The sequence below is a fragment of the Euleptes europaea genome, chromosome 1 (assembly GCF_029931775.1).
Source record: "Euleptes europaea isolate rEulEur1 chromosome 1, rEulEur1.hap1, whole genome shotgun sequence".
NCBI lineage: Eukaryota > Metazoa > Chordata > Lepidosauria > Squamata > Sphaerodactylidae > Euleptes > Euleptes europaea.
This window is the reverse complement of record NC_079312.1, coordinates 5,893,268-5,910,330: the sequence shown is the minus strand read 5'-3', so window position 1 is coordinate 5,910,330 and position 17,063 is coordinate 5,893,268. Positions and strand designations below refer to the sequence as shown.

Sequence of the window (17,063 nt, the reverse complement as noted above, 5' to 3'; positions counted from 1 at the left end):
AAGGGGAGATGACTGGGGAAGGCACCCCATAAACCTGCCTAGTAAACGTCGGGATGTGACGTCACCCCATGGGTCAGGAATGACCCTGTCCTTGCCCAGGGGACCTTTATCTGGTTGTTTTGTTTTGCAAAGCAACTACTTTGGGGGGAGAGCTATGAAAAACCTGAAAAGATAAATATGATGAATTAGGCCCGACCCGTGTGCCATCCCAATAGCTCTATGTACTCGCAATACTTTGGGGGGTGGGGGCCCTCTGTCCCCGAGCTCTCTGCGGAATAGCCCCCAAAGTGGAGTTTGGCCATGTTTTTCTCCTAGAATAACTGTTTTCAGCACAGTTGCTTCCTCTGGATCTTCCTCCGCTGCTGCTTCTAGAATATTATGCCAGGATACGTCACGCTCAAGAAGACCTCTTCCTTTGCAGCGTGGCTGAAGGTCTGTAGCGTCTCGGCTCTATTTCCACCAGCCTCCAAATCAGACCATCTTTGCCTGGGTCTGACGTGGAGGGGGGGGGAGGGAGCTTCCCATTGTTGGAGAAAATGAAGTCCCGAAGAAGAAAGGGGGCCTCTGCTTGCCAGCTCCCCCCCACCCTCCTCCTTCAAGGCTCCCACGAAGCCCAGTGAATGTGAGCCAGGGAACAGGGGGGCTGGATCCTGCTTGGGGAGAGGCTTCCAGTGGGGTGGGGTGGGGGTCTCCAGCTTCCCCAGATGTTCCCCCAAACGTTTCCGGCCTCCACAAGCAATCAAGCCCAGCCAAGCCAAGCCAATGCAGAGTGGGCGGGGGGCGGGGCTCCCTCTGCCGGCTGCCTCCGCCCCGCAGAAACCGAGGCCAGCGAGTCCCACATCCTAGAGGGGCCGCCGGGGAAGCGGGTTTCCGGGGGGGGGGAAAGCCCGTCTCCTTCCTTCCTGCCCGCCCAACGTGGGAATGGCGGCCTTTGTCGCTCTCGCCCTGCAGCTCCTTCCGAGTGAGTCCAGGGGGGGGGGGTCGGGGGGGGGAGGAATGAGGGACTCCCTGGCACTCCACGTGTTTGGGAATGAGGCCCATTCAGACGGGGCGGAGGCTGCAGAGAAGATGAATTCAGGCAGGAGGGCGACGCCCCAAGCAGAGAGCTCCCCGGGACCAGAGGAGGCTCTATGGAGGAGGAGGGCACGGATTCCTCCCTCCGGGGCCCACAAAATTCCCATTCCTCCCCTGAACGGGAGATGTTTGAATCTTTGACCCCGTTGAAACAAAACCCAGTTTCTTTCCTGGCTCGGATGGTGGGAGGACAGGATGCCCCAGAGAGTCCACAGTCATCCACATGAGAGGGTCTACATTGAGGAATGGGTGAACTTGGGGGCTGCAGTGGGACCCTCGCCTGGAGGAAGGTCGTGTGGGGAGGAGTGGGCCCACCTGGAGGACGCACTTGGCCAAACTTCCCAGTAAACCTCCATAACATTTGTGCTCTGAGGCGGGGTGGGAGGGCGAGGGCTGTGCCACGTGCGCCATTCATTCATTCATTCATTAAGCGCCCCGCAACAATAAGGAGTGACGTCCCAGGTTCAATCCCCAGCATCTCCAGTTAAAGGGACTAGGCAGGTAGGTGATGGGAGAGACCCCTGCCTGAGACCCTGGAGAGCCGCTGCCGGTCTGAGTAGACAATACTGACTTGGATGGACCAAGGGCCTGATTCAGTAGAAGGCAGCTTCATGTGTTCATTTCCCTCTCCCTCCTTACAGAAAGAAGGTTTGCGTTCTCCGGGGTGCTGCAAGACTGGCATAGGGTGGGACTGTTGAGCTGAAAGGGGTTTTGGGGAGGGGGGGGAGAAATGTAGGACCAGGCTCTGCTGTGCTAGACCCAATAGGTAGAGAAAGAAGGGGGGAGCAATGAATTGGGAGAAGATCCCCTCTCCCCCAGTACACACATGCCTTCCTGTGCCAGAAAGAGCTGCTTTGTGCAAAATAAAGATATTCTCAAAAGAAAAAAGAGCTAGGGAATTAAGACCCACAAGAGACACGAATAGGGAAGGGCCCTTCTAGCCACTTCAGACTGGGGCGGGAGCTAACGGGCCAAGGTTCAGAAGGGGCAGGAGATTTTGCCCCCTGGGCTTCTTGGCAGCCTGGCCCCAGCAGGCCTTTCCTTCCTTCCCTTACATCCGGATCCCAAGCAATGCAACTGTGTCCTTTGCTCTTTGGGAAGCAGTTGAGGGAGAGCCCCCCACCCCCTTTCTCCTTCTCCCTTTTGAATCCTTGTCCTCTCAGTTGTGGGACGCTTTTCTACTCTGCTGGGTGTGTAGGAAGGGGGGGGGCCCTCCAGGCTCCCCAAAATTATGAACCAGAGTTTCAGGCTCTCTTCAGGGTCAGCAGTGCCAGGTGCTCCATGGAAGAAGAGAGACACGGCCCCCATCGGGCATGCCTAGGAGACATCAGTCTCTGACCTGAATCATACAAGCAGAGATAGTGGGCACAACCATTTCCTTGCAGTGCTAGCTTTCTATGTGCAGGGTGTTTTCCGTAATGCAAAGGAACATTTGTAGTTGCCAAGTTCAGGAGTGGAATCTCCCACCTGCCCCCTTGAGCCAGACAGTCCAGTTTTAGCTCCTAATTTGTGACTATGGACATGTTACCTAATGTGGTCGTACATCTGGAGTGATCCAACAAAAAAATAGTTATAGATCTGTGATTTGGAACTGTGTTTTTCCATTGTGGTGGTGCCAAGAAGCAGCGGAGCCATGTTTTTCTGGGTGCCGTCTGTGGTTATGGGCATAATATTTGATTTGATGGCAAATTTGGGGTGACCCAAAGCAAAAATCCTGAGGATGCACAAGGTTCCATGCTTTGGCATTATGTTTTTACACTATTGCAGCACTATGAAGCATTGGATGCATGATTTTGTGGTGCTGCATATTAGACTAAAACACGACCTAAAGTATAACCATGGATTTCTTTTGTGAAAATCATATATGATTTCATGAAGATCCATTTAAATTCATCTATATCTGACTTTTACCAAGTCTCCTTTTGCACACAACTTCTACTGAGGTGTGGCATTTTTATAATCTGTTTGGTCCAATTCCTCTCCATAGGGCACCCAAACATGGTCTGGATGGGGGGATGGGTTCCTAAGTATGCAAAAGAGTTCTGGAATTGAAAGAAAAATATCCTCCCCCCCATCCCAAACTACCCCAGCAGTGGGGCCTGAGTATGGTTCTCACCCTCCAGGAGCCATGGAAGATGGAAAACAGTTGAGCATTATATAAGGGGAAGAGAAAGTAGAAAGGAGAGGGGGCATGGAGACAGTGGGCACCCCTTGACCCTTACCCCCTAATCCAGGACATATGAGCCTTTCAGGGCTCTGCCCCTTGATCTCCAAATCAGCTCTGTGGATGGTTTTTTAGGATCTGCTCCTAAAGAGACTGACTCCCCCCCCCACACACAAACCAAGGATGCTTTGTGGCAAAGGGAGCAGAGACCCTTATTGTCCTTGTGTAACTCTGAAACCTTTGGGGGGAAGCGAAAGAGTTGGGATACTCCATGTAAGGGGGGAAAGGTGCAATCTTCCCAGAGTGATTGGAGGGCTTGAAACTGCAGTCAGCTTACGTCAGAAGGACTCCAAGCTTTTATTTATTTATTTATTTTTATTTATTCATTTGATTTGAGTTCTATTATAAAACTACACATTAATAGTTTAGGCATAATAATTTCTTATGCTGATTACTGGAAAGGGGGGATTATGTTTATCTTATTAATTGGCTATTAGTTTGTATTGTGATGGTGGTTGCGAAGGTTTGCAATGGATATTATATTAATCTTCCCAGAGTGATTGGAGGGCCTGACACTTCTGGCTGCTTACCTCAGAAGGACTCCCGCCTTTTTATAAAGCTGCATGTTAATATTTGAGGACTACAAAAACTCCTGCAAAGAAAGTACAGACAACACAGCAAGGCAGAGCAGATCTGCAAGTCTGTGCATCTTTACAGGACTGGCTAGACAGAAGTCGGAAAACAGGCCCAAACTGGTACGTATTAATTATTGTTTTACATACTTCATTGCTGTTCTATATACTGTACCTTATTTAAAAAAAGAAAAGAAAAAAATTAAAGTTTGCTTATAGTTATTTTGATAAAAGTAACTTCACACACACACACACGTGTCATGTGGTGGGATCACATGGTCAAAGATTTGAATTCCTTCAGTACTTTAACTGGGAAAAATATTTCTTTGATATCCCTCTTTGAATCAAATAGAAGTTACACTTGGCTGGGGTGTAACTTTAGAGTTGGAGGGCTGGACATGTAGAGGCACAATTCCTCACCATCACCACCCCAAGAAAAGCTTTCTTTTTCCTCTACTGGGGGAGGGGGCGGAGGCGCTCGGCGCGGGCAGAGCAACATCAATCCGCTGGGCCCTGTGGGATAGAGGGAGGCGGATACCGCCCTGAACGAACGGCGGAGGTGGGGGCCGGCTCGGCACCTGGGCCAGGCTTGGGGCCGGGCAGAGCCAGGTGCCCCGAGCGGGAGGAGGAGACGGGGCGAGCTCAGTCTCAAGGGCAGCCCCATGTAGAGGGAGTTACAGTAATCCAGCGTGGAGGTTACCATCACATGAATCACAGTGGCTAGGTCAGGGTCGCCTTGACCTGAGCCTCCGTTGTTAAGGAGGCATTAAGGATCACACCCAGGCTCCTGATGACAGGTGCAGATGTCAAAGATGAGATCCAACATATGTCTAGCTTGATGGGTAGGACCCGAAACAAATCGGGAGAACCCCAGTCCCGCCATGGAAGATAATAGGTCCCAAGCTAGCGATGAAGGAGCGGCATTGGCATGGATGTTGAGGTCCTCCAGAACTATTAGTTTCTATTACTATGGTATTACTATTTGATGTAATACCACCATTCTCTGAGATGGCTGAACCGTATGGGATACACCAGGAGTGCAACCCTGTGCAGAGTTACTCCACACACCCCCGTTGAGCACTTCGGGCATCTCTGATGGCAGCCCGGCTGAAGTCCAGTCTGTCCGTCTGGGTGCTTCTCCATATGGGAATGACAGGAAGCTTTTCAAAAATTGTCTGCAGCACTGAAACAGTTAAAGTTTGCTAGAGAGGCCAAGCAAGTAGTGGGAGAGAGAGAAGGGTTTTCTTCTCCATTGCCAAAGAACTAGAAGGGATTTAGATGTGCATATTTATTTATTATTTATTGTATTTCTTTATTTTGTTTTATACCCTGCCCTCCCCCACAACAAGAAATTCCATAACAATAGATATAGTAAAATCACATCACTTAAAACCCACAAATGGAATCCATAACTTCCAGCCCCATAAAACACCCATAAAATAGAATAAACAAGTGGCGCTCATTTTGGATCACAGGGCCACGGCAAGGCCTGCGAACAGCCAGCATCCCCACACCTTGGACTGATAGTCAATAACACAGGTGCAGGGAGATAGGGAGGCCAGCACAGATGGAAAGCCATGGCTGTCCTCAACCATAGGCGTGGTGGAATAACTCTGTTTTGCAGGCCCTGTGGAAAGTTCCAAGATCCCACAGGGCCCTGGTCACCTCAAAGGGAGTTCCACCAGGCTGGGGCCAGGACCGAAAAAGCCCTAGCCCAGGTCAAGGATAGCCTATCGCTCTTTGGGCCGGGTAGCACCAGAAGATTACTATTTGTAGAACATAATGTTCTGTGTGTGTGGGGGGGTATTACCAGGAGAGGCGGTCCCACAGGTACGAAGGTCTCAGACCATGTAAGGTCAAAAACAGCACCTTGAAACTGATCTGGTGTTCCAGCTGGAGCCAGTGCAGTTTGCGGAGCACTTGCTGGATATGCTCACTCAGCCAGGCCTCAGTAAGGAGCCTCGCTGTGGCATTTTGTACCAGCTGGCGTTTCCAGCTCAGTCTCAAGGGCAGCCCCATGTAGAGTGAGTTACAGTAATCCAGTGTGGAGGTTACCATTGCATGGATCACCATGGCTAGGTCAGGGTGAGAGAGGTTAAGCACCAACTGGCGGACATGGAAGAGGGTAGCCTTGACCTGAGCCTCTGTTGTTAAGGAGGCATCAAGGATCACTCCCAGGTTCCTGATGGCAGGTGCAGGTGTCAACGATCAGATCCAACATATGTCCAGCTTGATGGGTACGACCTGAAGCAAATTGGGAGAACCCCAGTGCCGCCATGGAAGATAATAGGTCCCAAGCTAGCGATGAAGGAGCGGCATTGGCATGGATGTTGAGGTCCTCCAGAACCATTAGTTTCCGCCGCTGCCTCTAACAAGCTCAGCAGGGTATCTGCTGGTGCATCGGGCAGCTGGTACGCCAGCCCGATAGCCAGGTTCTCCTCAGCTTCCCACATGAGAGATCCCCACATTCAATGCTAGGGATCTCTAGGGCGGACAGAGCCCTGAAAGATTAAGCCTCCCGGACAGACAACGCCCCCCCCCCCCAGCCCATTGTCCGAAACCTGTGGAGAACCAAAAAACCTGGGGGGGGAGCCGGGCTCTTTCAGGGCGACAGTCTCACCCTCTTGCACCCAGGTCTCGGTCACACAGGACAGGTCCACACCCAGCAAAGTAAAATAAGTCTGCAGGGTGGTGGTCTTATTGCTAATGGACCTGGCCGTGCACAACAGCAGTGTCGGAGACGAGTTGTTCCTAGCCCGCCTACCTTCGTACCTCAGGATGGGATGCAGGTTGGAAGGAGTCTGAGCATAGCCCTATCCCTAGGTTTTTCCCTTATACCACCTACTCCCACCACCATTCTTCCCGCGCCCCCCAATGACTGGGATCCCCAACCCATTCCTGGCTTCCCGGGTTGGAACAACTGGCTGCATTGGACCTGTGCTGGTCAATCACCAGCCAAAGAATACTACAAAATTCCTAACCTTCTATAAAACCAAAGGTAATACAATAATAACAACAAAGAATCCTCCCTCAACCATATTAAATACCAGCAATTAGGATTTTGATGATGCTGGAGAAAATTTCTTGGGGTGAATAAATAACCCAAGAGACCCCAGCAACAGAAGCAAGTCCCAAAGCTCATCCAGGAATATCAGTCCTTGGATGTTTCGGATGCTGTTAGAGACCTTCTTCTTCTTTGGCCGGAAGAGAGCTACCTGCAGGATAACTGGGGCAGCCTCTCGGGATGGGGAGTGAACTTCCAAGTTCACAGGAGCCACCTCAGAACCATAGGAGCTCCTACAAGGAATTGGATCCTGGAAGGTTTATTTCAAAGTAATCCATTGGAGGGGTAGTTTTTGGATTGTGGAAGGGAAGAAGGCAGGGATCATTCTCACCTATGGATGCCAGAAGGTGCTGAGGTTTGGGTGAGAGAAGCAGCACCCTTTTGCCAGGCAAGAGAGGTAGAGACCCCCCCCACCAGGCCACACAAGACGGAGAAACACAAAGGGCACAGTCACAGGAGGCATCGGTTCCGGTCCCATAAGGATTTTAGCTGCTGCTTCTCCCCATCTACGATCTCTCTGATGCAGGGTTGCCAATGTCCAGGTTAGGCCTGGAGGTTGCCTGGAATTACAGTGGATTAGTTTGCATGCTGAAAATGGCTCCTTTGGGAGGTGGACTCTATGCCATTATCTCCTGCCCTCCCCAGGCTCCACCCGCAAATGTCCAGTACTTTCCCAACCTGGAGTTGGCAACCTTGTGCATTCGGCAGGGTTCCTTGCCTCCCCCCAGCTCCAATTCATCCCAGCAGCTCTTGTGCCCTGACCTGGAGAGGCTTCAGGAAATCAACTGAGCCCCGTTCCATGCAGAAGTCACACCCCTGACTCAATCCCACTCTGTGCCAGTGTCAGATTGGCACTTACCCTATGCTAGCAGGAGACCACTGTGGCTCTGGGTGGGCATCTCTACTGATATGCTTAGTGGCCAGCCGAAGCCCCTAGGACAGATTGGCCCAAAGTAATCAGAGGAAAGCTTGTAACATCTTTAGACAGGCAGAAACAGTTAATGTTCCCAAGGAGCCAAACAGGCATATCTAAAAAAGCTTGGTATGCAATATAGCCATATGCTATTACAAACCACGAGAAATACTTTTGTGCTGATCCACCAGGTATCTCTTTTTTTTGTCTCTCCACCCCCACAGGATAAGCCATTGCCAAGTGAGTAAAGGCATCTTCTCACATTCGGAGTCGACCCACTAGGAGAGGAAGGAGATGGATGAGCAGGATCCAGAAGGAGTCAGACCTGGCAAGAGAGCAAGGAAAGGGCCCCATCCCATCCAAGTTGGGGGTGGTGTTGAATTCGGGGACCAGGAATCCATGAATTCAGAAGTCATTTGCCAACACTTCTGGCAGTTCAGCTACTATGAGTCCAATGGACCCCGAGAGGTTTGCAGCCAGCTCCATGGACTTTGCAACCACTGGCTGAAGCCAGAGAGACACACCAAGAAGCAGATTGTGGACCTGGTGATCCTGGAGCAGTTCCTGACCATCCTGCCCCAGGAAATGCAGCAATGGGTCAGAGGATGCAGACCGGAGACCAGTTCCCAGGCGGTGGCCCTGGCCGAAGGCTTCCTCCTGAGTCAAGCTGAGGAGAAGAGGCAGGCAGAGCAGGTGAGGCCTTTTCCCCCCCAGGTATGTCCAATTCAAGCAACGATGTCTGACCTTATCCTAAGCACACGATAAAGAGAAAAAGCCTAAATAATCATGCATGCCACAAATATATTATTATAACTATCAGCTCAAAGCAAATGTAAACTTTAGTGTTTGTTTGTTGGCATGGGGCTGTGGCTCAGTGGTAGAGCATCTGCTTGGCATGCAGAAGGATCCAAGTTCAATCCCCGGCATCTCCAGTTAAAGGGACCCCTGCCTGAGACCCTGGAGAGTCGCTGCCGGTCTGAGTAGACGATACTGACTTTGATGGACCAAGGATCTGATTCAGTAGAAGGCAGCTTCATGTGTTCATGTGTTCATCCCCAGTAAGACAGTATTTAAGATGATTTCCTTTGGCAACGGGATATACAGCTGATGAAAATATTGGATTAGAAACGGTCACTTTACCAAAACACAGTAGTGTACTTACCTTGTTGCAAAACGCTTATCTCCCTAAGAGGACTGCTTCGACTTTGTTATTCGCCCTAATTGGCTCTCACTTTGTTCTCCTGACGACTCCTCATGGAGTCTTTCTAGAGTCCTTTCAAGACTCCGTGTCCTTTCTTCGTCTGTTGAAGACTTCCACACGACTTTTAAGTCCTTGGACTTTTTTGATTGATTACATATGTGTTGCTTGGACACTGCTTCATTTACCTGTTTACATTTGTTTGTCAGGCCTTTGCACTGATTGTTACACTAATATATTTGTGGCGTTCGTGATTATTTGGGCTTTTCCTTTATTGTGTGCTTGCTTGGCCATGTTGCTGTGATTTTTTGGCTGAGCTTATCCTAAAGCTTCCTTGCCTGATATTTGTCCAAGTGTTAGTCAATCAAATGGGAAGTTTAACAACATGATTCAGCAGCCACTTCTAGGGAATTTCTTATCCAGATAATTCACCAACGTTGAAAGAAAACCCTACCAGGTGAAGAGGAAATGAATGGGTTAAATTAGGGAATTGAGAAAAATACTCTGAAACATAAGTTTAGAGAAAGCTGGAGAAAACAGTTGAAATGTTGATGCAAGAGGTAATCATTAAGAGGAACTAAGACAAGATAAATAGAACTTTAGCAAAGCAAACAGATGGAAAGTGCCTTCACTTTTAGGAAATGTTGTGTTAACCAAAACTGTCAGCTCAATCTCAATTTAATGTCACAAACCTCATATCATATCAGCATATTTCTTCTTGGAATAATGATCTCATATCATGATGTCATTCTTGTCAGTCTATAGAAAAAGGATACGTCTTCTGAAATATGCTGTTTATTATTCTGATTTTGCCTGTATTCTTTGAGACGTCATGCAGGACCTCTCCTACCCCGGTACACATTAAATGCTCACTATTGTTTTTGTTTGCAAAGGTCTCTCTCTGTGTATTTTCTGATCTCCAGCAAAATGCAGTCGAACCAAAGTCCACTCTCCCACTTCCCAGGTCTGCTGATAGAAAGGTGCAGAGACTGGGAGTAGGCAACATCCATTCCTTGGTGTCTTCCATTTCATCTCTTACCTGTCTCCCTCGCTGCTGTTTCAGAGGTGGGATCCATCCATGAAGATGGAAGTTAAGTTCTGTGAAATGGAAAGAGCTCCGTCAGAGGAAGGGCAGCGAGCCCAGCCACAGGAACATGCCCAAAATGCCCTCTCATGTGGTAAGGACTCATGGTGCCTGGATGGGATTGGGGAATCCAGTGAATTTGATGGGCAGAGAGTTCTGCTCAGAGAAAAACCGAAATGCTTCTTCAACCAAAAATTCACGGAGGCAATTGCTAACATTGATTACAGTATTCATATCCCACCTTTTTCCCATGATTAGAGGGACTCAAGGTGGCTCTAAACAAAAGGTAGACAAATCTCGGATGACCTCTTCAATCTTGTGAATAAATGGAGCCTGCACGTTGTGGGTAGCCAATCTCTGAAAACCGGTTGCTGGGCTCAATAGTGGGTGAATGTGTTCTGTTGCTGATTGCGGCATCTGACGGGTCGCTGTAGGAAATAGGATGCTGATCAAGGGATGCCAGGCTGTGGTCTGGCATCCATGGCATCTTTGGGGAGGGGTTTGGATCAGATGTGATGTCACATTGATGTTGCCTCTAGTTGGAAACCCAGATGTGTCATTAGTGGATCAATAGATGCTCTCGAAACCCATTGATATTACCCTGAGTTTCCAGATGCACTAAAGCCACGTGTGGGATCTCTGCCAGATGTGACAATGAGGTGCCAGGCTATATCATTTTCGGTTCTCTCTTTTTCTCCCACCTCCCTGGACTCAAGGGGGTGTGCAACGGCCCAGCCAGTGGGAGAATAGCATGCCTGGGCCTTTGGTCTGATCCAGCACAGATACTTTCAGGTTTTTGAGCTCCAGCATTCACGGGACAAGTTTCAAGTATCACAAGAGTCTGAAAGGTGTCAGCAGCTTTTAAAGCCCCTCAAGGCTCATTGGTTCCTTTTGCTTCTCTTCCACCTCTCCCACTGCTTACTACAAAAAGTTACAATTATTTTTGAGTGTACGTAGGGCACGTTTTTACAGCCCTAGGAATGGGGTTACATAAAGCACAATTACACAAGCAAACAGAATACAAAGTGGAGACTGATACCCTTTCTTCCCCCTTTCTCTCCTTTGCAGGAATTGAAGAGACAGTGTTGATCCATTCTTTTTGCGGAGGAATGGAAACAGCTGCTGCACCTCCATTCAAGGTAGGGTAGAAGAGGGGGGCACAGCCTGGGCCCCCCTCCTTTCTCAGGGGGGAGTTTTCTCCTGCAGTTGCTGGTAAGGGGCCAAGGCGAGAGGCTGTGACCGCCACTCCTTTTACACATGCCAAACTCTCCATCCTGCACCCTCCCAGAACAGCCCCTTGCAGAGTGCAGTCTCTGCTTGGCTTGAGGCAATCCTCTTTTTCTTTCAGCCTCTGGTTTCCTTTGAGGAGGTGGCCGTGTATTTCACCGAGGCAGAGTGGGCCCTGTTGGATCCACACCAAAGAGCACTCTGTGAAGAAGTCATGCTGGAGAACTATGCGAGCGCAGCCTTTCTGGGTAAGGAACTGTACTGATTAGCAGGCTTTGGGTGTCAGGTTTCAGCGTCTTGGAAGCAGAGAGTACGAAGGGTTCCAGGAGTCAGGGTCTTGTAGTCCAAGATCAGTTGCCAGGGGTTTAGCAAGCACTATTCGTCAGAGTTTCAGGCAGCAGGGTGGCGTCAGGCAAGCGTTTGCCGTACTCCTTGCAGCCACACCCAACAGATTCCTCTGAGAGCCTTTTATGCTTTGCTCCCACTAATTCAGTCAGCATCCTCCAAAAACTCATGTCAAAAACTCATTGGCAAACAGCAGCTTTCGGCTCTGGAGGTGAGCACTGTGCCTTCTCTTTCACAATTCCATTTGCGGTCTCTTCCTACATTCCTGCAAAGGTGTAGGTGATCTGGAAGGGCCAGGCACCACTGCTTGCCCTTCGTCTGCTGGCTCAGGGCTGAAAGGAGGCTATGACTGAGCCTCAGTTAAGGGAAGCTGAACCCTTGATTGACCAACTTAGACTAGGGAAAGCCCCAGGTGCTGATTTTATCACACCCAAACCTTTGAAGAACAACAAAGACTGGTGGGTTCCTTTCCTGGCCTCGTTTTTCACCTATATAGATAGGACTGGACATATGCCAAAGAACTGGGGCAGGGCGATTGTGGTGCCGTTTTTTTGAGAAAGGAAAGGGGGACAATCGTGCCAACTACAGGCGTAATAGTCTCCTCAGCATTATTAGTAAATTGTATGCCAAGCACCTTCACGACAAATTTACCAGCTGGCTAGATCAAGAGAACATTATTGTCGAGGAACAAGCTGATTTAGAGAGAGCAGGTCTACTTTAGACCACTGCCTGATTTTACAGCATTTAATTGAAAAAATACTCTTCCAAGGGTCCAACAGCTTTGTTCACAGCCTTTATAGACCTTAAAGCAGCATTTGACTCAGGAAAACTAGAATGGGTCCCATCCGTATTCCTCAACCATTATAACACAGTTGTCTCCCAGGTGGGATTACCATCATTCCCTCTAACTGTGTTCTGGAATGAATTCGTTCTGGTTACACTGGTTGGCATTGTTGGCATTAATCGTGACCAGATTTCCATTCTTCCAGAAAAAAGTTTCTTCTTCCCTTGATATCTTTTCCTCCCCCATATAAGAATAAGCTCTCTAACTTCATGTGGAGAACCAGTGTGGTGTAGTGGTTAAGAGTAGGGGAGTAGTGCTGTGGTTAAGAGTTCGGGAGTCTAGACTGGAGAAAGAGGTTTGTTTTCCTACTGCTCCACATGAAGCCTGCTGGGTGATCTTGGGCCAGCCAAAGTTCTCTCAGAACTCTCTCAACCCCACCTACCTCACTAGATGCCTGTTGTTGGGAGAGGCCAGGAATGTGATTTGTAAGGTGCTTTGAGACTCTTTAGGCTAGGTTAAAGAAGGGTATCAAAACTTCTCTTCTATTTAATCATCAGTAGCAGAATCATAAAGTTGGAAGGGGCCAGACTCAAAAGAATGCACAAGTCAATTTGACCATTGGGAGAATGTTTCCTTGTCACGTTTACACCTTAAGGTACATACAGGGATTTGGGGAGGGGGTGGATAGGGAGATTATAAGAGCTGCTACCTGAGGAGTTCTTGTTGGGAATGTGTCCAATGGCCCATTTAGGGGAGGGGGGAAGGTCTGAGAAAAGAAATGCCACCCATTAGTGGGCAGTGCCTGATAGGTGGCTTAGATTCTTTCATATGTGCTGACTGGGCCTCTTTCTTTATTCCAGAAGCTCAAGTAGAGGAGACGGTTGGGGGTTTCCAAGGGTTCTGTTTGGAAAAAGCCAAGAATGAAAACGCCAAAGGAAACTTCAGGGATGGAGATGGACCACAGAGGCAGGAGGAAAGCCACACAGCCAAGAGGAGGGATAAGCCTATTCTGTCCGAAGGAGGAGGCTTCCGTGAAATCCCAGTCCAAGAAGAAAGGTCAACCAAAACAAGAAGGAACGAAGACTTCCGTGCCAACTGGAGAATCCGCTCGAGGGAACATCAAAGTAAAAATATGGCCTTTAGAAAGACCTTCCGTAGGAACATGAATGTTAGTTCCAAAAGGCAAATTCCCTCGGGAGTTAAACCATATGCTTGCATGGAACGCAGAAAGACCTTCAATTGGAAATCAGCCCTTACTTCACATCAAAGAATTCACTCAGATCTTATTGAACACCAAAGGATTCATTCAGGACAGACATCCTTGATCAGCATTGGTAGTGGATGGATGTTCTCTCATGGAAGAAGGAGTAAGGCCATTTTCCCAAAGCATAGTATAATGGAGGCACATAAATGCTTGCGGTGTTGGAAGTACTTCATATGCAGATCACAGCTTCTTGTACACCAAAGAACCCACACAGGGGAGAAACCTATTGACAGCCCAGAGCATAAAAAGAGATTCAGTCACAGTGGCAGTCTTAAGACACATCAACGAATCCGAACAGGGGAGAAAACCTTTGAATGCTCAGAATGTGAAAAGAGATTCACTAACAGTAGCAGTCTTAAAAAACATCAAAGAATCCACACAGGGGAAAAACCTTTTGAATGCTCAGTGTGTGGAAAGAGATTCAATGGCAATAGGAATCTTCAAAGACATCAAAGAATCCACACAGGGGAGAAACCTTTTGAATGCTCAGAGTGTGGAAAGAGATTCAAGAGCAATAGGAATCTTCAAAGACATCAAAGAATCCACACAGGGGAGAAACCTTTTGAATGCTCAGAGTGTGGAAAGAGATTCAGTGAAAGTAGCAGTCTTCAAACACATCAAAGAATCCACACAGGGGAGAAACCTTTTGAATGCTCAGAATGTGGAAAGAGATTCAGTGACAATAGCAATCTTCAAATACACCAAAGAATCCACACAGGGGAGAAACCTTTTGAATGCTCAGAGTGTGGAAAGAGATTCAGTCAAAGTGGCAGTCTTCAAAGACATCAAAGTATCCACACAGGGGAGAAACCTTTTGAATGCTCAGACTGTGGAAAGAGATTCAGTCAAAGTAGCAGTCTTCAAACTCATCAAAGAATCCACACAGGGGAGAAACCTTTTGAATGCTCAGAGTGTGGAAAGAGATTCAATGTCAGTAGCAGTCTTCAAACCCATCAAAGAATCCACACAGGGGAGAAACCTTTTGAATGCTCAGAGTGTGGAAAGAGATTCAATGACAGTAGCAGACTTCAGAAACATCAAAGACTCCACACAGGGAAGAAACCTTTTGAATGCTCAGAGTGTGGAAAGAGATTCAATGTCAGTGGCAGTCTTCAAAAACATCAAAGAATCCACACAGGGGAGAAACCTTTTGAATGCTCAGAGTGTGGAAAGAGATTCAATGACAGTGGCAGTCTTCAAACACATCAAAGAATCCACACAGGAGAGAAACCTTTTGAATGCTCAGAGTGTGGAAAGAAATTCAATGTCAGTAGGAATCTTCAAAGACATCAAAGAATCCACACAAGGGAGAAACCTTTTGAATGCTCAGAGTGTGGAAAGAGATTCAGTGTCAGTAGCAGTCTTCAAAAACATCAAAGAATCCACACAGGGGAGATCCCTTTTGAATGCTCAGAGTGTGGAAAGAGATTCAATGACAGTGGCAGTCTTCAAGCACATCAAAGAATCCACACAGGGGAGAAACCTTTTGAATGCTCAGAGTGTGGAAAGAGATTCAATGTCAGTAGCAGTCTTAAAACACATCAAAGAATCCACACAGGGGAGAAACCTTTTGAATGCTCAGAGTGTGGAAAGAAATTCAATGTCAGTAGCAGTCTTCAAAAACATCAAAGAATCCACACAGGGGAGAAACCTTTTGAATGCTCAGAGTGTGGAAAGAGATTCAGTCAAAGTGGCAGTCTTCAGACACATCAAAGAATCCACACAGGGGAGAAACTTTTTGAATGCTCAGAGTGTGGAAAGAGATTCAATGGCAATAGGAATCTTCAAAGACATCAAATAATCCACACAGGGGAAAAACCTTTTGAATGCTCAGAGTGTGGAAAGAGATTCAATGTCAGTAGCAATCTTCAAACACATCAAAGAATCCACACAGGGGAGAAACCTTTTGAATGCTCAGAGTGTGGAAAGAGATTCAATGACAGTAGGAATCTTCAAAGACATCAAAGAATCCACACAGGGGAGAAACCTTTTGAATGCTCAGTGTGTGGAAAGAGATTCAATGTCAGGACGAATCTTCAAACACATCAAAGAATCCACACAGGGGAGAAACCTTTTGAATGCTCAGAGTGTGGAAAGAGATTCAGTGAAAGTGGCCATCTTCAAACACATCAAATAATCCACACAGGGGAGAAACCTTTTGAATGCTCAGTGTGTGGAAAGAGATTCAATGTCAGGACGAATCTTCAAACACATCAAAGAACCCACACAGGGGAGAAACCTTTTGAATGCTCAGAGTGTGGAAAGAGATTCAGTAAAAGTGGCCATCTTCAAACACATCAAAGAACCCACACAGGAGAAACTTTTTGAATCGTCAGAGTGTGGAAAGAGATTCAATCAGAGTAGCATTCTTCAAAGACACTGAAGAATCCACACAGGGGAAACACATTTTTGAATCCTCAAAATGTGGAAAGAGATTCAGTCAGAATAATGATGTTCCTTGGCATCTAAGAAAACACACAGGGCAGAAACCTTTTGAATGCTCCAAATGTGGAAAGAGATTTTGCCGGAGTAGCAATCTTCAAATTTATCTTTTAACCACACAGAGTATAAATCTTTTGAATTCTCAGATTGTGGACAGAGAAATGGACATCTTCAAAGGCATCTAAGAACCCACATTGGAGAGAAACCTTTTGAATTCTCAGAATGTGGAAAGTGATTAAATCAGAATGGCAATGATTAGCACATTACCTTTGATACTTTTTGCAGGACAATGATTCAGCACAAACCCAACCCCTTTCTGACTATATATTACTCTTCCTACACACTTGACACTGAGAGACACTGTTCTTCAGTGTTACTCCTCTGAAGATGCCTGCCACAGCTGCTGGCGAAACGTCAGGAAAGAAAATACCAAGACCACAGTTACCCAGCCCCGATAACCTACAAGAACCAATGAACTCTGACCGTGAAAGCCTTCGACAATATTCAGAATGGCAATCTTCAACAACATCTAAGAAAGCACACGGGGAATAACCTTTTGAATGCTCAAAGTATGGAAAGGCATTCAGTTGAGTGGTGATCTTGAACAGCATCACAGAACCCACACAGGGGAGAAACTTTTTAAATACTCAAGAGTGTGGAAAGAGTTTCATATAGAGAAGCAATCTGGCATGGCTTCTAAGAAACCCACACATAGGAAAACCCTTTTTGAATGCTCAGTGTAAGACCCCTGTCCTCTCTCAGCTGAGATACCCCAATTTGATCCTCAGTCGTCTCTTATTTGTTTTGAAGGTCTTCCCCTTGAAAACCGAAAGTTCAAAGGGGGGATCTTTGGGATAAGTTTGAGAGAGCGC

General features: G+C 47.6%; 1 protein-coding gene across 1 annotated transcript; it reads left to right on the top strand.

Annotated features, from left to right (window-relative positions):
• Positions 1 to 921: 921 nt before the first annotated feature.
• LOC130474046 (zinc finger protein 345-like) lies at positions 922 to 16,077 on the top strand. The gene is made up of 3 exons (XM_056845705.1): positions 922 to 961; positions 13,346 to 13,516; positions 13,964 to 16,077. Exons 1-3 carry the CDS (start codon positions 922 to 924, stop codon positions 16,075 to 16,077), a joined length of 2,325 nt encoding a protein of 774 aa, XP_056701683.1.
• Positions 16,078 to 17,063: the final 986 nt, after the last annotated feature.